Consider the following 20,778-nt stretch of genomic DNA (forward strand, 5'->3'; position numbering starts at 1 on the left):
GGAATTGTGCTGTAAAGATTTATAGTAGATATCACCAGAAGACACACAATTATTGGCAGGTTGTTAAAGACTGGAATGGAAGAACACCTCACTAGGAAGTAAGGATCTCACACAGTGAAAATCTACTTTGGCTTTGGAAGTGCTGTAGCACAAACAAGACACTACTGAACAGCTAGTCAGCATAATATGATCCACTCTAGAAAACTTTCAATCACTTTAAGACTGAGAGGTGGGCTGTGTGTCTAGTCCCCTAGCTTCACTTTCCTGGTGTTCTTATGTAGCCTCCCACACATGCATCAGCTTAGATCAGTCATGCTGTGAACAGTGCAAGCCGTCGAATCACACTGACATGGCACAAGTGTTTTTCCACTACATCGCACAGCAAGGTAAAGTAGTTTACCTTGATGACGTGTTGGCGGTGTGCTGGTCGCAAACCACAGAAAGAGCTGCCCTTCTCAACTCACTGTGGCTGTTTCTGGTTGGTACTATTCCTCGGTGCCATATTTAAAACTGATCTGCTGATCAAGCAGAGCTGAATATGTCCGTCTTGATGTTGGGTTTGCTTTGCCCTGCTACAAGACTGTAGTGCAAACGTATGTCATCATGGCTTGGCTTGGCAGACCGACCAGGAAAAACCCTAATAGTAACAGTGTACAGATTTTTAAATTGATTTAAAACAGAGCAATTGTATTTGGTTTGGTGCTCTGTATCGGGCAAAAACCTGATTTTAGCTAGAAATTGTATTGGGGGGGAAATATAAGATTGGTGCATCCATACTGGCACATATTATAGGCTCAGTTTCACATGGAATATATTGCTGTGTAGAAATACAGACCTTATATACAGAGCTGAGCTTCCTTAATGGTTATTATATTCCACATGTTATGTCCCCAGGTAGTATTTAAAACCACCTTTTCAGTCTTCTACTTTCACGTGGCACAGGGAAATACACTTTAAACAGTGATGAACTTAAGAATCAGAGATTTCTTTTCCCTCATTCCCCCAACCCTTTTCTATCTTTAATAGGCAAGTTAAATGAATGGAAATGTTAACTGATATTCTGACTGAAACTCTGACACTTACTCCAGCCAGCCCTTGTTGTTCCCAGGACTCTTGATGATGACATTAGGCTGTCTGGTGCCAGCTCCAGTTTATATCTCTTTGACCCCATTTGTCTGGCTGGAGTTACTACACACTGTATCTGCACAGAGGCAGAGAGAGTGATACAACATATTCATACATAATTCCTCTGTAACTGTAGCTGATTGGTATCTAACGTGTTGTTTTGGTCTGTGCTGCTGCTCCCACACTGACAGGAGTTATCAACAGAATGATGGCAAATTTCCTGAATTTCTGCAGCAACCAGATTGAAATATATAGAACATCTGAGCAGAATTTAATGTTTACGCATAGATAACAGTGTGTAGTATAGGTGTGGATTAGAACTGCAATCTAAGTATAAAGCAGGAAATGTGCTTGTATTTTAGCAGAATTGGTTCAGGGGGTTGGTAATTATGTTACCTTGTAAACAATTGACAAAAATTATCTTGGCTCACTGAAATTTTTGGAATTAGTTTTTTTAAGTCACCATATGCAGTGAAGCAAATTTCTGCATTTCTGATTAATTCATGTTACAAATACTTTAGTACAGTCAATAAAGTGAAAATATGTTATTCTTATTCCATAATGAAATACTAATAAAATCATTTGAACTTCATTGATGTAATGCTCCCTATTGTTAGTGTTGATTAGTTAGTTAGTGTAGGTCCATGTGTTATGAGTGACAATGTTTGCTTTCTGAGTGAGAACTGTTGCCAGTGTTTGGTTGAACTAGTTTATTTTGAGACAAGTATTTAGTGTTTTGGTGGTTTGAGTGAGTTTTGGAGGTGAGATTAACTATTTGGTCAAGGTGCATGTTGATAATGCAGACTGTATGAAGAGTTTTGAAAAAGTGTTTTGAGTTTTGACCGATGTTTGTTAGCAATTGAAAAAAACTGTAAGCCTGAATGGAAACCTCTCCTAGAAAAATCCAGTGCTAGTTTGAATGGACCTCTGCGCACTAACTCAGTCTTCATGAAGTCTGTTTCGACTGGGGGCCAATCTGCTGGGTCACTTGGTGGATCCGCAACTGTTCCATTAGGGTCTGAACTGCTTGCGTCTGATGCTGGCTGTGCTCGTACTGGCTGAGGCTGCCTGTACTTCACCTAGGTCTGTGGGATCTGCTAAAGACATCTGTACTGGGTCTGTGCTTGTACTGGCTGATGATCCAGCATCTACTCTACTGACAAACTTCAGCATAGCCCCTGTAAATTATAGATAACAAAACTTTCTGGATATTAATGTGATCAGCTGCATCAGGACCATTCAAACTGGCTCCACCAGGTTCCCTTTAATACAGTTTGAAATGTAAAATAAAATTTATACTATGACTTAAATGATTAAGTGATATTTATTATTTACTGAGATGTGCATCCATGTTGCCCAGAGGCTCCCGCTAATCAACATATTAATAGTCAATAGTCAATTTCAATCTACTGCTTTCCATCTTGCATTAGTCCAGAGTTGTAACTAAACCTTGACAGAGATAATCAATGTCTTGTTTTAAAATGATGTGCGCCTATGAGGAGTGCCATCACATCCATGTATTGTCTGGACTGGCCGGCACAGCGGTAGCTGCTGGAATTCACAAGTCTTGTTTCGTTCACGCGCAATGCGGTTATCTTTTCCAAGCTGCAGTTTCTAAACATAGTTGCCAGTCGGCTTTAACAAACGCAATAAATAGTTGTATTTCACTTTAACATTGTTCATACACAAAGTGTGGCAAGCAATCAAAACACAGACAGACCGAGATGTGCTGCCCAGCTAGTTTAGCAAGACCGACAGAGTAGAGAGATTCACTGCAGCTGCACATTAATAATACTGTTTTTTGCAGCTGACATCAGACTTTGAAACGAGAGAACACAAGTTTACCTGCTGCTGTTCCTAAAAGTCACTCTCATTGAGTGTTGTAAACACTCGCTTTCACCTTTGACTTTTTTTGCAACGTTTCACAACGTTAACAATGTGCTGTTCCACATTAACCAGTAGTTTTATTTTGAAGTGTAACCAGATGTTGCATATTTAGTAGCGCTAACTTGACCGGAAGATGCACTGTTGCTAACTTGACCATGGAGCCCTAAACGTCCAAAAATGGCACCAAGCGGTCTGGACCATTTTACTGGGGCACAGCACATGACCACAGGGGCATGTGCCCCTGTAAAAAAGGTCTAGCAACACCTATGGTGAACATTAAAACAATTACATTAACATAGTGATTTGTTATTTCCTGGTGTTCAGCATACTCAAATCTAATAATTTTCTTCTGATGATTTATGGAAATTCAGCACAGTCAAAAGAGTTTCAAAACAGCAGCATTAGAGACTGTTTAAGGCTTAGTAATGGCTCTCACTGGAACAGACACTTTGATTGGGACTGACACACAGTGTGTGTCATTAGGAAACACCCTCAGGGAAACTTATTTCCACTTTCAGCCTCATCCTAATGACTGCCAATACCCTTGTGTGTGTTTCTGTCAGTTTAACACAACAGTCCACACAAAAGGCCATAAAACCTTCACTTACTTACCACTCCAAAGAAGAGTCACTCTATGGACGGTATACAGTGGCAGTGTTTGCACAGTTTGTTTCTATCTCTCTGAGTTGGAAGCTGCTTTCTGGATATGATTTCAGTGTGGATGATCTACTACGTGTTGAGGGTAGCTTAGCTCTATGTTATGTTGGCTAGAGGAGAAATGTGTGAAAAAAACTAGCCTACAGTGTGTGTTCATAGTAATGAAAGGACACTGGTCACCCAGTGCAACAGAGTGTGATCTCGCTGATGTATTTTTAACATGAGCTCTATGGTACCAAGGGATTAGATATGTCCTATACATACAATACTTTAATACTAGGAAATATGGCGATTTAAGGTGCTGTTGTGTTATATGGATATAAATTAAGTTTCATACATTTTCCAAAAAGGGGTAATAGTAATGGTAGTGGTAATAAATAATAGTAATAATAATTATAGCAATAGGAATGATAATTGTCTGGGGGTACTCCCCCAGGAAATTTTGAGTGTTAAACACTTAATTTCCTGCATTCTGGTGTTGTTCTGCACCAATTTATTGTGGAAATTATTTATGGGACTCAGGTGTTGCTGGATTGGGGTGAGTATTGAAGAACATTTTGATATTTTATGACCTTGGAACTGATTATTTATTTCCATCTTAAATGTGCAATTGTACTACTGCCTGCCTTGGCCAGGACACTCTTGGAAAAAGAGTTTTTCTGATTTAATAAAGGTATAATAAAACAATTTAAAATCTAAAATTGTAACAGAATATAATGCAGAGCAGCTTTCAGGCATTCTGGGTTGCTTTCAGATATGTTTCTCCTGTAGATCAACTTTTAATAGTATCACTGCTGAATCAACACACATGCAGGCGTGACTGATTGAGGTAACCTCTTTAAATTTGCATGTGGCACCTTTTTACCTCATCAATAATATATTAAATCATTTTAATTCATTTATAAACTCCTGGACTTTAATAGCTCCTGTGTTTCAGCAGGTTTTTTGCTCATGTTCAAAGTTCTGCACATTCAGAATCTAACTGGGTTCTCTGACATTTCCAGAATGAAGGATATTTTGAGAGGTGAAACAGGATAAATCATAAAGTTTGCAATCAATCTGCGGTCCACCTGCGTGCCGCATCGTGTGGAACGGATCCATACCACGGATTCTGCAACCCGTTGCACCACTACTATCCATGGTAGTGTGGGGATTTAATTCTTGCATGTTTTGTTGTGCGGGATCACAGCCCCTATGTGTTCACATGAGGAAAGGTCAAGATAGGCTATCAGAGTAAAAATGGACTGTCTATTGCATTAGACTAGGCAACTTGATGAGTTTATTTTTTTAAGTAGCCCATTAAAATATTCCTGCAAATGCAGTGAAGAAGCTGATTATCTGTAATTTAGCTATTTCTACAAATATTTTCCTTTTTAAATCTCCATGAAGGTGTTGATAAGATCACTTTAAAATAGCCTCACTTTTGCTGCCCAGAAAACTTTTGTTACCTGTGCCTTTTATTATGGAGATGTAGCCAACCAAAACACTTGTTTTGCAGTAGCACAGGCTGCCAATACAATGTCATTATTCCTGAAGCATCTAAATAATCTTCACAACGCAAAGAATTATTGTTGCAGTAACAGGAGAGCAGCTCGTTGTTGAAGCAGGTAAACCTGCATACAGAGGAAGCTGTGCGTCGTGCGTAAAACCCAACAGGTGTTTTATCCACCATATACTCTCTCTCTCTCTCTCACACTCTCACTCTCTCTCAAACAGATAGTAACCAATGTGTATTAAAGAAAAGAAACAGGCTTATGTCCAAAGCTATGACCTGTTCAACAACAGGACAGTTTTATTATATCTCAATCAATGCAGTGATCGTCTGACATAGATGTTACAGTGTGTAGGCTTCATTTTCTCTCCAGAGACTAAAGACGCTTTTAATGCACCATTAATGGAAAGTAAAAGTGTTTCGCTCTTTCACGAGAAAGCAAGTCTTTCTCGTGAAAGAGCGACGTAGGCTGCTTTCCAACACGGTCACCAGTGCCGTGGTGTGCGATCACTAGATTTCAGTTGTATTTGTAGAGCAATAAAGCCTAGATATTTGTGTTTTGATATTTGCCTGATTTTCTAAATGTTTGCATCCGCCCAGCTCTGTGACTGTGACAAACACCGACCAGCGCTTTACTGTGTAACTGCACGCACACAGCCTGGATCACAGCTCATTTCGGTTAATGAAGCAAAATGCAGATTATAGACTGGTGAAGTTATAAAAGGTATGAATGGAAAATGTAGCGAAATTAAGAGTAGACCTACATTAGATGTACCCACCCCTGCTGTAGACACCATCACTGCTGCCTTCAGCTAGAAGTAACAGCAGCACAAAAGAAGAAGCTGCACCGGCCTCGAGCAACTTCTTTTTTTCTCCCCAAACATTTCTATAGGATACATTTTGTCCGGGACTGATGTGGAGTGTGTGAGTGATTGACTGGTCACTTAGTAAACGCCTCCTATATGAGCCAGGCAATGCAAAATAAAACTTTACATTAGGAAAGAGGGGGGACAAAACATAGATTTTGAAATGAAATATGTATAATGCCTCCTATGCCTATCAGGTGATCAACCTCACCACAAATCGACACAAGTTCATTTCAGCGACTCTGATAAAGTGCAGCTCACAGACGCTTCAGGTGGAGCAGAGAGGACAGACACAGAGCTACAGCTGGATCATCTTATTCTCTGCTAATTTGCAGGAGAATAAATAATAACAATAATCTCTCGCTCGCTCGCTCCCGCGTTCAATTTTCGGCCTTTTGTTGTTTGTTGTTGTTAAAAACCCTTCTGAGATCCGGGGCTTTTCAAAAAACCCAGGGGGGCTAACGATGCCGCTGTGCGTTACGTTTGAATGTGCAGTTGGCACCTTTGACTCCTCTCTGTGCCATTAGTGTATGAGTGTGTGTGAATGTTGTGTAAAGTGCTTTGAGTGGTTGCAAAGACTAAAAAGCCGCTTTACAAATACAGACTATTATAACCACAGCTCTGGAGTCAGAAAGCGACAGAGAAAGAAAGGAGAGGGGTGTTAAAGCACAAAACTACTGAAGAAATCAAGTTTGTAACATGCAGTCTTCTTGTGGCATAATAAGGTACTATTACTCTTTAAGATATGTTGGTGCCAGACCATGAAGGACTTTGTAGGTGAGCAGAAATGCAAATTATGAAACTCTGAAGGTATGAAAGGTAAGTGAATTAAACAAGCTAGATAGCTAACTACTGACATTAACTTACAGTGTCTCCTTTAGCGTATGATGCACTGAACTTTGATGAGCAGCTGCAAGTCATGCAGGCAGACAACACTAACTAATGTCAAGGTTAGGAAATGGTAAATTTTAGATAAGACTGTTTTTGCATCTTTGGTGGGGGGGTATCCAAGTCTTAATTCAGGGGGTCAGACCCCCATAATTTGAACCATGTATCGATGAGGAGCAAAGAGACATGATGACAAACAATGGGGACAGTGGTGCACTAGCTTCTCATCCCGCTGTTAAGACGTTGTCGCAGCTGCCTCTGAAAACTGGGGCGCTCTGCCCAGGGCCGCTAAACGTTAGAGGGCTGTCTTTTAGAAGGCGAGTCGAAGCAAGAGGGACAGGGGTCTTCGTGAGACTCTCGACATGGAGAGCAAGCCCTACGCGGGACAAGGTACTACGTTTTTGTTTTAAAATGAAAAGGATCTCTGTCAACACCAGTGTTTTAGCTGCGTATCAGAATTGATCTCTGTCTATAATAAAATGACTGAAAACACACATCTAGTGGCGTCATACATTGTTTACTGAAGAAAGTAGCCTACTACTACAGACAAACAAAGAATGTGGCGAATAACCACACCAGTTTTTTTTTCATGGACCGACACAGAGGTGGAACGAGGTGAAACTGTTACTGGAAGTAACACAAGAGTACAAAGCGACTGTAGCGGCGGAAAAACAGACTGGGGGTTGTTGCAGAGCAAATACGGCAACATGCACAGTATAAGTGTTATTTGCACAAAAAATATAATATTAACATATATATAAAATAAAAATATTTTAATAAAAATACCAAAGCCAAAAATACTGTCAATAGCATTGTGTTTTTCTTTGCATGACTTATAAGACCCAATGAAGAAACCAAATGTGTCTGCGTCATCATTTTTAAAGACCTCCATTTTCACCTGTCTGCATTAATGTAAAAGTAATCGGTTTTAGGTCTTCGGATTCGCCCTTTTAGTCTGGATGGGAGGTGCAAACGTAGCAAAAGGTCTGTGTTTTAAAATGAAAATGTAGTAGTGTGGATGTAGCCTCGGGGCAACTGGCTCCTTCTGCTGCCATACAAACTTGAGGTTTGGTGGGAGGGGCTAGCGGAGTAATACAAGCAGCAGAGAGAGACGCAGAAGGTTTTGCATGTTTTGCATGTTGTTGCTGACTGCAGCTTTAATGGTACACTAGATAAATCAAGTGAAAAGGCTAATGCTACATTCCAATTATAACAGATTTGCCATAAATGCAAGCAGGCTTTTTGAACAAATGTTTCTCAGAGTCCTTGTGACAATACCAAAAAGGACATGTGGGAATAATTTCCAGAATCCAATCATATGATCGTAGAGAAACTTTTGGCTGGGCCAGATTGTAATTTCTTTCAATGAAACACTGTCATCCACAAGGGTTAAATTCAATACAAGTTTTATTATAAATCCAACTGCATAGCACATGTGAATCTGTGCATTGATCCTAGGGAGCAACTGACACAGATTAGCTTATATACATTTCCTCAGCGTGCGAACTATACCCTAGCTTTCGGGGGAGCTCACTTTTTTGCCCCTTCTTACTGCTGAATCATTAATAGCTGCAAGCATGTAGGCCTGGGGCTGACTGTGAAATCATCAACTCATATCAAGCATGTTTGTCTTATTATATTATTATAATACGCAGCCATTTTGCTACAATTCCGCTTCACACAACAGCTGTGGCTGTTTTTGCAACCTGACCTTTATTTTCTCTGTGAGAGGGAAGAATTTAGAAAGTTGCGTGACGCTGCGGAGAGCCCCCAGCTGCAGTAGTGCATGGATCATACGGAATATTCATCCAGCTAGAGGGAATGATAACGAAACGTTCACAGCGCATCGGTTGTACTAACGACACAACCTGTACCGGAGAGGGAGTGGGGCGGTGGAGCGTACAGGGCCAGGAGATTGCGGCCTGCTGCGGACGGTCGGTGATCGTTCCGTCTGGCTGGATGAAGTCTGATGCTCCTGATTTTACACATGGATCCATGATGATAGAGAAATATAGAGATTAATGTCAATAGCACGCTGTCAATATTTTAGAGACCCCCAAAAGATCACAAATCATGCTTTTAAGGGAGCTGATGTCTTATCAAGAGAAGCTAAGCTCCCCCTTGGCTCCCCAGTAGTTCGCACCATGCATTTCTTACACTCCCCCTTGTATGGGCCTTATTGCAAGCCCCCCCCCCCCCCCCCACCCAAATAAAAGCTTTATCACCATACTGTATGCATAAATCAGTCAGATATATTATTTGTAATCAATAAATGTGTTGGTTCATGTGCTGAACTCATAGAGAAGGTGGATGTCACCCATGTTCACCCAAGCATGAGAGACCACAGTGATTGATCGCAATATTAGTTCACCTTTAAAAAAAATGGTGACTGAAAACAATAAACCAAATAATAAAACCCGGGATTTTTTTTTTACTCAGTTCTCTGTTTGTACCATATAACGTTACGATGGCGCGCTATTGGAGCTCATTTAAACCTTGCAAATAATGTCTGTAATGTCACTCACGGTTCCTTAGGAAACTCGAAAGTTGGGACTTCTGTCTCTCAAACCCTGTGTCCCGCTCCGAACTGGGCGATGAAGAACTCCTTATAGACTCCTAGTGTGCAGAATTATATCCTCTGATGTAAGGTGGCGGTCAGTCAGCACCGCGACTGCTTCCATGAAGTGTAGCCGTCTCCCACAGTCGAACTACAGTTCTCCTCAGGCACGTGTCTCCTCTTCACTCCGCTAGCTGCAGTGCTAGCACGCTAACAACAGTTCAACATATATTCTTCAGCTTCAGACTTATGGCGTAAACAGTCCAAATACACACGTTGTTCCTGTGTCCGGTACCTCTAACACCAAATCTACCCGGTCTCTAACTCTTAACTGCAACGTAATTTAAAACCACCTCCTACCTGGCACCTATTTCTAGGAAAAATAACATATCCACAATAAATCCGTAATATCTCCTCAACCATTAGGCCTAGATGCATAATTCTGGTCTCCTTTGAAAGGTCAGAAGCTAAGGAATATAAATCCATTGTAGATTAACATATTTATTTTACCATTACAGACTACATGGATAAGAAATACAGAAAAAATATAATATTTTCATCCTGGTAAAAAAAGCTTTATTTTGATGCAATAAACCATCAAAACCATCCTAAGGTAGACTATAATGCACCTGAATATCTTCTAATGCACCTACAATACAACTGTAACTGTAAATTTGATGAAAAGATTACACAATCTTTCAAAAATATACCAGGCGAATGTCCATGTTTTGGCCATATTTACTGTTTATATGTTCACTTTTATTGGTAGTTGTCTTCAAAACATTATTTCTGTCCATACAACTAGTTCCAAATAACATAATGCTTCCAAAACACTGAAATATTGATAACAGTCAATATAAATGACCAAAAAACACTCCCATGCTTTACAGGCCCACATCTGGAGAACAGAACATCCTACAGGGCTGTGGGTGGGTGTTCGTCTCGACGAGACGATTTCAGGCATATCCTGCATGTCTGTGTAGCTCCTACGGTTCGCCAGCAGAGACCGATAAAGTTCGCCTCCGCCAAACTACACTCTTCTTCGGCTCTCATACCTCGTGACACAAACGAAACTAAAGACCGCAGCCGACCTGACCAAGATGGCTGCCCGCCAGACGATCTCTGTGGACACAAAGCGCCGCAGTTTTTGGACGGAAAACAGCTAGAACAGTGAAAATCGATTACATACCCGATGCCGGGTCAGTCCGTTCCCATTGCGTTAAACATTTAACACAACTAAAACTAGCGCTCAACGTGGCTGTGCTGTTCACCTCTCTCTCGCTCTCAGACCGTCACTTTTTTTTTTATTCGCTCACCCCCCCTTAGAACCCGATAGGTTGCCAACAACATCTCCAAGTAATCACTGATTCGCTAATAACAGACTGAAACCTGACTATCGAATAAACCTCCGATTATATGGACTTGAGAGATTCAAGAGCTACATAGAAAATTGGACATTTCCACATCTTACCAACTTTAAATTACTCCATATTAATGCACATGTTAAAACTATTACACAGCAATGGTAACTTTAACCAGTCCATGTCTCAATTTACCCTGTACATTTGTTACTGAAATAAACATTATATAACCCAAACTAGCAGGGTGCTACACTCTCCCCCCACCAAAAACGGTCATGTCCTCATGACATGTCTAACACTGTAAATCACATAAAAAAAAACGATTGTGTTAGGCATGGTTATTAACATTCCCTTTAACCTATCCACTTGTAAAAAGTGCTTTTGTATCTCTTAATAGGAGATAGGGATAAAGAATCTTTCTTGTCATCGATCTTAACTACAGTAGCACTATGTGTACCAACTGCCACTGATGTCGGGTTCCCTAGTGAGTCATAAGTTAGTCTGGTTGGAGCTTTCTTTAGTCTTTGAGGTCGAGTTGTCTTGTCAGAGCTTTCTGTTACACTGTTTAGTCTCTCAGCTATTTCATCTGACAGCTGTGTCTCAATATGTCTCTCTCGTTCCACAATTCCTGCAGTCACATTTTGTACCAAATGGTCATCCTCCTCCACGGCGGCAGGTTCTTCAGCTGGAGTCTCATCCATTTCTGAGTTACTTGTGAGAAGAGCCAGATCCAAATCCAGGCTGAAAGGCTCAGAGGGATCATTGTTCCGAGGTTCTGGTCCTGATGACTCTTGGGGTAGATGATAGTCATGCCATACACCCATCTCATCATCCTCTGAATCAGATGCTGACTCCATCTTATCCTCCAGTTCTGAGGCTGGTAAGCAAGTAGTATCATAGTTCTCTGTTCTCTTTTCTTTGAGCCGTTTACTAGCTCTCCTTTTTGGTTTTGGTGGCTCCTTGTTCATCTCAGGCCGCAGCTGCAGTTCCTGTCCAATCAGCAGAATGTGATTGCGGTGCAGTATTTTTTCAGAGCCATGTCCACTTTCTGGCTTCAGTTTGAACACGGGCAACCCAGGCAGTTGACTCTCCACAATGTAAGGAGTATCCTTCCACCAATCAGCAAGCTTGTGCTTCCCTTTCTAATCCAAGGTTTCGGATCAAGACCCTGTCCCCAGAATGTAATGGACAGAAACGAACTCTCTGATCATAGCGTTGCTTGTTCCCTTCATTTTTCTTCTCTGCCATCCTCTCCGCTAACTGATAAGCAGCTTGGAGCTCACGCTTCATGTTTTTAACGTACCTAAAGTAGGATTTTGTGGTTGTGCCATCACTCGAGACCCCAAATGTCACGTCTACTGGCAGCCTGGCTTCTCGTCCAAACATAAAAAAATATGGAAAATAGCCTGTTGACTGTTTCATTGTGCAATTGTACGCATGTACAAGATGGCTGAGTTGTTTACTCCATTTACTTTTGTCTTGAGTTTCCAAGGTTCCAAGCATGTCGAGAAGAGTTCTGTTGAAACCCTCAGGCTGTGGATCACCCTGAGGGTGGTAGGGAGTGGTTCTGGATTTCTTAATGCCCAGCATGCTCAACAGTTCATGGATGAGGTGACTCTCAAAATCCCTGCCTTGATCTGAGTGCACCCTTCTTGGTAAACCATAGTGGACAAAATACTGTTCCCACAGAACCTCAGCGACAGGCTTGAGCATATCTCGTGTAGTATCTGTAACTACGAGCACATTGCAGATATTTCTGGAGTCAGGCTCAATCGTCAGAAAATCCATACAGACGAGATCCATCAGCCCATCACTGTTAAGATGTGACAACTCAGCAACTCTCTTAGGCAGCGTCTTCCTCTGAATACACCTCGGACAGCTCTTACAGTACCTTTCAATCTGAACTTTCATGCGAGGCCAATAAAACCTCTCTCGTATCAGGCCGTAGGTCTTGTCAGACCCCAGGTGGCCCGATTGGTCATGCAACGACTGGAGCACAGTTGTTCTGAACTCTTGTGGGAGCAACAGTTGCTGCCGAACTGGTTTGTTTGGGGGCTTGCTCATCCTATACAACACAGAGTCTCTGACCATTAGCTTTTCCCACTCTTTCAACAACAATGACACATCAGGATGTTTCTCTTTGTTGGCGTGGTTGGCACTTTTCTGAATGACAGCACGCCACACCTCTCCAATGCACGGGTCTTTCTGCTGAGAATGTGAGATGTCTGCTGCACTCAATTTGGGCAACTGATGAGTGTTCAGAAATGACAAGTTGCAATAGGCTCTGCACAACGCATCTTTGGATGAGCCCATGAGATCTACAGCTCTGCACCGGCGACAGTGAGGTACTCTGACTTTGGACATGTGACAGACAGCTTGGAATGTGGTGGCAAGCATGGTTTTCTCCTCCTCATGAGAAGCATTGTGGTTTGCATGAGGACGCCGTGACAATGCATCTGCATCGACGTTCTGTTTTCCAGGCCGATACTTCAGACTAAAATCATATGTTGACAGTTCCGCCAACCATCGATGCCCTGTTGCGTCCAATTTAGTAGTTAAGACATACGTTAATGGATTGTTATCTGTGTGGACCTCGAACTTGACTCCATAGAGGTAATCATGCAACTTGTTGACAACAGCCCATTTTAAAGCCAGAAACTCAAGCTTATGTGTGGGATAATTCTTTTCTGCTGGAGATAGGCTTCTGCTGACAAAAGCAACTGGGCGCAAACCTTCTCCCTGATCCTGATAGAGGACACCTCCTAAACCTTCTCTGCTCGCATCAACATGCAGCACATATGACAGTCGTGCTTTCCTCTGCTCTTTGATGTCCTTTTTATTTTCTTTGTCTTTCCAGCCACAATGCAGCCCTGAAGCAACTTTTACAAAATGTCTGTAATATCCACAGAAACCGAGGAAGGAGCGAAGAGCAGTGATGTTTTCTGGGCGTGGCCGTGATTTCACAGCTTCAGTCATTGAAGGGTCTGTAGCAATGCCATTGCTAGACACAACGTGGCCAAGGTAGGTAACAGAGGGGCAGCAGAACTGACATTTATCCAACGATAACTTCAGGCCTTCCTCCTTTAATCTGTCAAGGACTTAAGAAGGCGCTGCTCATGTTCCTCTAATGTTCTTCCAAAAACGATCACGTCGTCCAGATACACCAGTACTTCCAGTAGGTTCATATCACCAACAGTCCTCTCCATGACTCGTTGAAATGTGGCCGGTGCCCCACAAATCCCCTGCGGCATCCGCTCAAACTGATAAAACCCTGCTGGGCAAGTGAAAGCTGTCTTTTCTTTGTCAGCAGCAGCTAATGGGATCTGCTAATAGCCACTTCTGAGGTCAAGCACGCTGAACCACTGGCTACCACTCAGGCAGGACAGAGCATCTTCCACACGAGGGACTGTATACTGGTCCGTAACCGTTCTCCTGTTTAACGTCCTGTAGTCCACACAAATGCGTAAGGCACTCAATAGGGGTCAAAGGCAGGTGCTTCAGATACTTGCCATAAAAGGAGCGATACAGTAGGGTAACTTGGGACCCACTATCAAGTAAAGCTTTGGCGTAAATGCCCTCAATTTGTACTGAGACAATAGAGCTAGGTCCAACTAAATCCTCTGGCAGGTCAGCCTTCTTTTCTGGTAGCGTGTCACACCTTGTGGAACGTATCTTCTCCTGAGCATCAGGCCGTTCCTCTACTGAGCCCCTGGAAAGTTTCCCGTCGGCTGTTTTATTTTCAGGAGACACTTGTTCACTTTTCTGAGATTTTCTGGGTTTTGACACTCCCGCTGGAAATGACCATCTTCACCACACCTGTAGCAAAAGACATCAGCACGATACTGGGGTTTGGAAGCTCTCTGCTTCACACGTGCATATGAGTTTCCATTAGCCTTATGGCTGTGGTTCTGGTCTACATGCTGTGCCACACTTGCTGATGCAGTCACAGATGCAGAAAGGAGGCGTGCAACATCATTCTTGAGACCTTGAAATTCTTTCCTTAGACTCTCTATTGCAGGGTCCTTCTCGGCTACTACAGGGACTGGCGCATATTTTTTCTATGGCAGTAAAAGTTTAGCTGGCTTATCTGAGCTTCCATGCTGTAGGCTACTGTTTTATTTCCAATTAATCAGCTGATTGTCTCAGCCGACACATTAATGTCCATGTAGCAAAGCCAAAGCACTGGAGACTAAGGTTACATGAAATTACAATCCAACTGCATATTTTTTTTACCAGGGCAGTAAGTATTTCTGGCTGATCTGAGCTTCCATACTGTAAGTTACAGTTTTATTGCCAGTTAATCAGCTGATTATCTTACCAACATAAGCGGCACATTTCTGTCAATGTAGCAAAGCCAGAACACACACTGGAGAGTAATGTTAATGAAATTACAATCCAACTATATTTTTCACATTGACAGGGGAAACACGTCACTTCTCTTAGTTTTCTCTCTTAAATACTTGTCCAGCAGAAAACAGACAACTTTGAAAATATTTGTCCCCCATCAGAGCCTTCCATCTGGGAAAATCCACAATGATTATATCCTTTATTTCTGCCGTCATCTGTCTGTATCTCTCCTGACTCGTCTGGCTTCATCAAGTTTTCGCTTCTTTGACGACAAAGATCCACACACTGTCGGCTTGTGCTAAATAATATGTGTAATGTTAGTCCTCTATTTGTCCAAATTTCACTTCTTACTTAACCCCTTGATGCCTGAATATATTTACAATAAAAAAAATTTAAAAATTATTTCTGTTTTCATTTGCTTTCAGGTTAATGTTAAATTGAGTGGAAATTGTTAATTTGTCTATAGAACATAGAAAAGATATAAATTCAGGTATGATGTAGGTATGACGCAAATTAGCGACAACAGGCATAAACGAGAAACCAGTGTTTGCAAAAGGTTCCCAGGTACGTATGGAATATGCACAAACAGGCATTTGGGGAATACAAACAATATCTCAGCTGCAGTCTGAAAGGAAGAAGTGTGATGCGAATATGCGACAATAGTCATTAAGGGGTTAAAACCAGATAAACTACTCAGAGACTGTATATTATTATTATTATTATTTACTCTTCTTCTTCGTATGCATTCAATGTAGTGACGAGCGTCTACACTGCCGGAATTATAGAAGAACAACAACAATGACGGCTAATTTAGACACATGGTGAGGCAACATGGCGACCTCCATGTATGTGGGACCCACGGTTATGTAGATAGAAATGGCTCATTGTAAGGTAATAGAAACATAACAGTTCATTATGTAAGGTCTTTATACAACACTGAAAACATAGTTATGGATCTTATATTGCTTTTCTGTCAATAGATCCTCAGAAATATTACACACTGGATCTTTAATAGGATGTTTGTATTTATCACTTTCCCTACATGACATGAATGCAGTACTGCTCCCCATCACATTTAACAGTGTGCTGATGAGGTGGTGAGTAGGAGGTGGAGAAGGCAAGAGCTGAGGAGTGCAGTGAATCAGGCCTGTTGATGGTTACCATGGTACTCAGTCTGTCATATGCATGTGTCCTTGTAGGCGTATGTGTATGTGTGTGTTATAGAAAACTTCCGCTGGCAAATAAGAGATTGTGACAGGCTGTTTGTGAATGAAAAGGAAGGGAGAAAATAATTTTAATGGTCTCTTATTGTATTATTGTGTTATGTAATTTTATATCCATGTAGGTATTTGTTACGTTTTATGGAGCTTTCAGACAGTTAGGTAGATAAGAAGGACTGCAACATAGCCACTTTAAAGCATGTGTCACATCTTTGTCATTTATAAATTTCTGCAATTTTTTAAACAGAAGGAAGTATCTCATAATACTGGTTGGTGAGAGTAGCTTAAATGTAACAGCTTTTGTTATTAACATCTGCATAGCCTGCTTTTAATACAGTATAGAGCCTTTAATAACACAAGCGTATCGAGTTTTTAATCCATTTTGTCAGGGCAGGCTAGTCCTACACTTAAAAGCAGATTTTTTATATTTTTGAATGACAGATGTCAGCTCACCTCTACCCAGGTTCAGCATCACCTGACTGTTAACATTTGTAACTAGTGCTCCCATTTTACTAGTGAACCATGAAGCTGACTGGAATCACTGAGAGTTAATCGTTTAAAATGTAAAATAAAAAATAGTTACTCACTAGTTAGTGAGTTAGTTACTCGCGCAACACAGCACAGCACCATCCCCAAAAATGACCTGAAGCCTACTGTGAGCCGGGGCAGCTGATTAGTGTTGGTGCACTAATTTTAGAGGCAGAGAATATTGAGTGCACCATACTCTTGTTAAAGATGTTCATCAGGCTTGGACATATAGCACATCAAAAAATGGGAGTACATTTTTGAGGAATGCCATTTAGTCTCATTGAAAAGTTTTATTTGACATTTTTTAAAACAATTGTCAGTTAAGCTTCAATTTACAGAATTTCACAAAATGAGTGGAGAAAACAGTGTGGCCTGAGCTTTGTTCCACTGCTGAGGAGACAGCTCCTTTAGTGAGAAACAGACCCACAATGTGAAAAATATGAACATGGTGGTTGTTTTCTTTGTCACTAAATGTGCCCTGACAAGTTGAGTCAATTAGCCAATTAGAAGCTGGCAAAGTGCTGCAGTACTCATGAGGGGGTATGATTCAGTCTAAAAGTTGTTGTTGTTAGTAGCTATTAAAAACAATGTTGCCTTCTTTATAGTGAAGCATATTAAGATTGCTTAAGTACTGCAAAGAAACTAAATAGTTTTTCGAGGAACATTCACTTAAATTGTAGAAGAAACAAATTCCAAGCTAAAAGTGAATATTACAAATGACAAATTTGCCTCAAGGCACTTTGGTACAAACAAAAATAAAGAGTCATGGGCAGATCAAGAACGTTCTTACATTATCAAACAATGATCTATTTCTAATGAATCCAGTTTGGTAATGTTGACTATGTCAGAAAGAACCTTCTCTAGTTGTAGAGCAAGAACTTTAGAGTAAATTTTATTGTCACTGGGTAGAATTGAAATAGCCCTGTATGAGCTGCAAAGCTTGAGGTTCTTGCCTGGTTTGGGCAGAACAATAATTAGTGCTTGCTCCATTAATTCTGAGAGTCTACTTGTTTGTAGAAACAAGTAGACTCTCAGAATTAAACATTGTGAGCATAGGTCCTATCAGTTTGGAACTAAATGCCTTGTAGAATTCCATGGGGAATCTGTCATTGCCTGGTGAGGCAAGCAAGGCTATGGCTTTCAACATCTCCTCTTTTGTAATACTGCCCTCTAGTGTCTCCTCATTATAGTCTGACAGTGCAGAGAAATCAAGCCTATCCAAAAAGTGCTTTATGGTTGCGGGGTTAAGTCCATATACATACACATAGTAGCTCAAAAAAGCCTTGTTAATCTCACTAGAATTAAATGTATCATCCTTTTGGATTATATACAGTATCACACAAAAGTGAGTACACCCCTCACATTTTTGTAAATATTTCACTATATCTTTTCATGTGACAACACTGAAGAAATTACACTTTGCTACAAAGTGCTACACTTTGTAAAGTAGTGAGTAAACAGCTTGTATAACAGTGTAAATTTGCAGTCCCCTCCAAATAACACATCACACAGCCATTAATGTCTAAACTGCTGGCAACAAAAGTGAGTACACCCCTAAATACGCTGGAGAAAGGATTGTTGCAGTTTTTTCCGCGCAGAGAACATTCCTGAGTCAATCCGTAGTTAGTTCTCAACCCGGGTGTAAATGGCTTCCTTGACACTTCTTTCAAACCATCACCATGGTCTTCGCCACCACTTATCCCCCACTTACAATGCTGTCCTTTCATCACTACCTAGGAAACTTAACAAACGTAACCTCTTGGCCTTGGCAGGTGAAGATGCCAACGATGGTCGTTCAGACTTGGCCTTGGGTGGTTCTAATGGCCATAACGGCTGTCGTTACAACAGCCAGGAGCACTAACAAACAAGCGGTATTGATGATCCTGGCAAACGACCCCACAGAGGTTAAATAGTTGAGTTTCCCTACAGTCAGTCAGAACTGAAGTCTCTCAGATGAGGGACTTCTAGTATCTTCAACCAAGTCCAGTTGACTTTAACCTTCTTTGGATAACTATGACCTGGATGACTGAGAACCTTCACAGACATCGTACATGTTTAATGTCTTGTCCAAACATGTCCAGGAATTCCCTGCATAGAAATCGCTCTGCCACTAGCAAGTCGAACACCTGTGTTGCCCCCTGCTACAGGTATAAAGGTTGCAGGATAAAACATCCCATATCTCACGCCTTTATCTCTGGTGGAACCAGCTCTTTACTGCACTGAAAGCCATCTGCTTCTTGCTTAGAGTGGGAGATAGGTCAGTGGAGTTTGGAGTTGCCATATAGGAGCTCTCTTTTCTTTCTTTTCGCAGCATCTAGCATTTAAACAGTGTCTTTGTAGTGGAGAAACATTATCAATTGAATCGCACTCTCCCGTGGTGCGGAAGATCCAATATCGATGGTAACCATTTTACCAAAGGAGCAACAGTGTCACTACCTTCAACTTCCTCTTGAAATCCTGCAATCCTCAGATTCTGGTTGTTGAGTTGCACCCTGAGCTGAGCCTTGGCCACTGTGCGTTTTTCAACCAGCTCATCAAAGTCTTGGTGTAGACTGGTAAGTGACTGCTGTAGCTCTGTACAGTTTTGCTCCAGTTGGTTCACTTTGTCCGTGTTAGATTGTAGCCCCCCTTCTTTCAAAAGATACAGCTACTTGGTTGAGACTGGCAGCATTTCTTCAGGATGACATCAGTCATTTTTCCATCTCTCTCATGAACCAGACTGGAGGTTGGGTGTCCAAGCCATGGCCATTGTCAGCTTGTGGTGCTTTGCTGCTAGCCATGCTAACACTGGCTGATAGTCTACTTGTTTTTCTTCCTCTCCTCCATCTTTTAAGGTGGCATTCAGCTGTTTTATTTATTTCTGCCTCTCCGGTGTTCGTCAGCGTGTAAAATATCAAAATCTCGGATCCAGAGAGAGCTCTAGAGCATGCTGCTGTTCACTCCGCCACCATAACCGGAAGCTGCACTAACCACTTCTACTCTCTGTTAAGATTTGATTTATTTTAGTAGGTGGGTCATGTTACGGTAACAGGGTTGCGCTATAAACAGGACACAGATTAATAATGTTTTAATAATTAAAAATAATTATTAATTAATTCATAAAATTCATGAATATTAAAATAAATACAATAGCACACAACTATATTTAAATTACCATATTACTGGATGTACATCTCCAAGACATTAACATTGTAATTCGTTTGACTTTTCACATAGAAAGACACATTTTCAAAACTTTTGCTTGAAATCACTCCTTAAAAAGAGGTGGGACATAAATTCAACTACATTCATGGAATGACTCAGCTGCAACCCAGCCATGCTGCAAAGATCCACCAAACTTTTGAAATGTTGAACTCATTCTGCATGAATTGTTCAGGTGCCAGCAAGGTGGAGGAGGGGTACTGTTATGGGCTGCTATCAGCTGTTATTGAAAAGAAGGCCGGCTATATTTGTCACAAAATCATAATAATAAATTGTCATTTTATGTTGTTACATTTACTCTAGAAAATGAGAATAGACAAGTAATTTGATAGAAATGATTTTTGTAATTTAGTTGCCTCTGCACACTAATAGTTGCCTAATTATTCTACACACTTAAATATTCTCCTGAGCAAGACAAAACTCAGTTTTTCTTGAATAAACATTCATTTAAGGTTTAAATCTTTAGTAAGAACCAATGGGCTTGGAGATGAGAGCCACAGACAGGGGGGAGAAGTAGCTCTGAATTACTGAGAGACAGACTAACGTGTTGTTTTGAAAATCTAGAATAATGCCAGCTTCATTTATTAAAGCCACTAGAAAAAGTCTAATTAGGATTAGTCCAAATACCATTAAATTAAAAATAATAATA

The 20,778-nt window shown here is 41.1% G+C and overlaps 1 protein-coding gene across 5 annotated transcripts in view; it reads left to right on the top strand.

The window, feature by feature from the left end:
• Positions 1–20,778, top strand: part of palmdb (palmdelphin b) — an 85,487-nt gene that overhangs the window by 56,290 nt on the left and 8,419 nt on the right. Inside the window, exons 1-2 of one of the 5 annotated variants that reach the window (XM_046061950.1) lie at positions 10,612–10,671; positions 11,468–11,713. The exons of the other annotated variants lie outside the window; for them this stretch is intronic. Coding sequence (XP_045917906.1) covers positions 11,618–11,713 — 96 coding nt within the window. The 5' untranslated portion in view covers positions 10,612–10,671; positions 11,468–11,617. Of the gene's footprint in view, positions 1–10,611; positions 10,672–11,467; positions 11,714–20,778 lie in introns of those variants that run through there. 5 annotated transcript variants of the gene reach the window in all.

This window comes from Micropterus dolomieu, linkage group LG01 (assembly GCF_021292245.1).
Source record: "Micropterus dolomieu isolate WLL.071019.BEF.003 ecotype Adirondacks linkage group LG01, ASM2129224v1, whole genome shotgun sequence".
Classification (NCBI taxonomy): Eukaryota; Metazoa; Chordata; class Actinopteri; order Centrarchiformes; family Centrarchidae; genus Micropterus; species Micropterus dolomieu.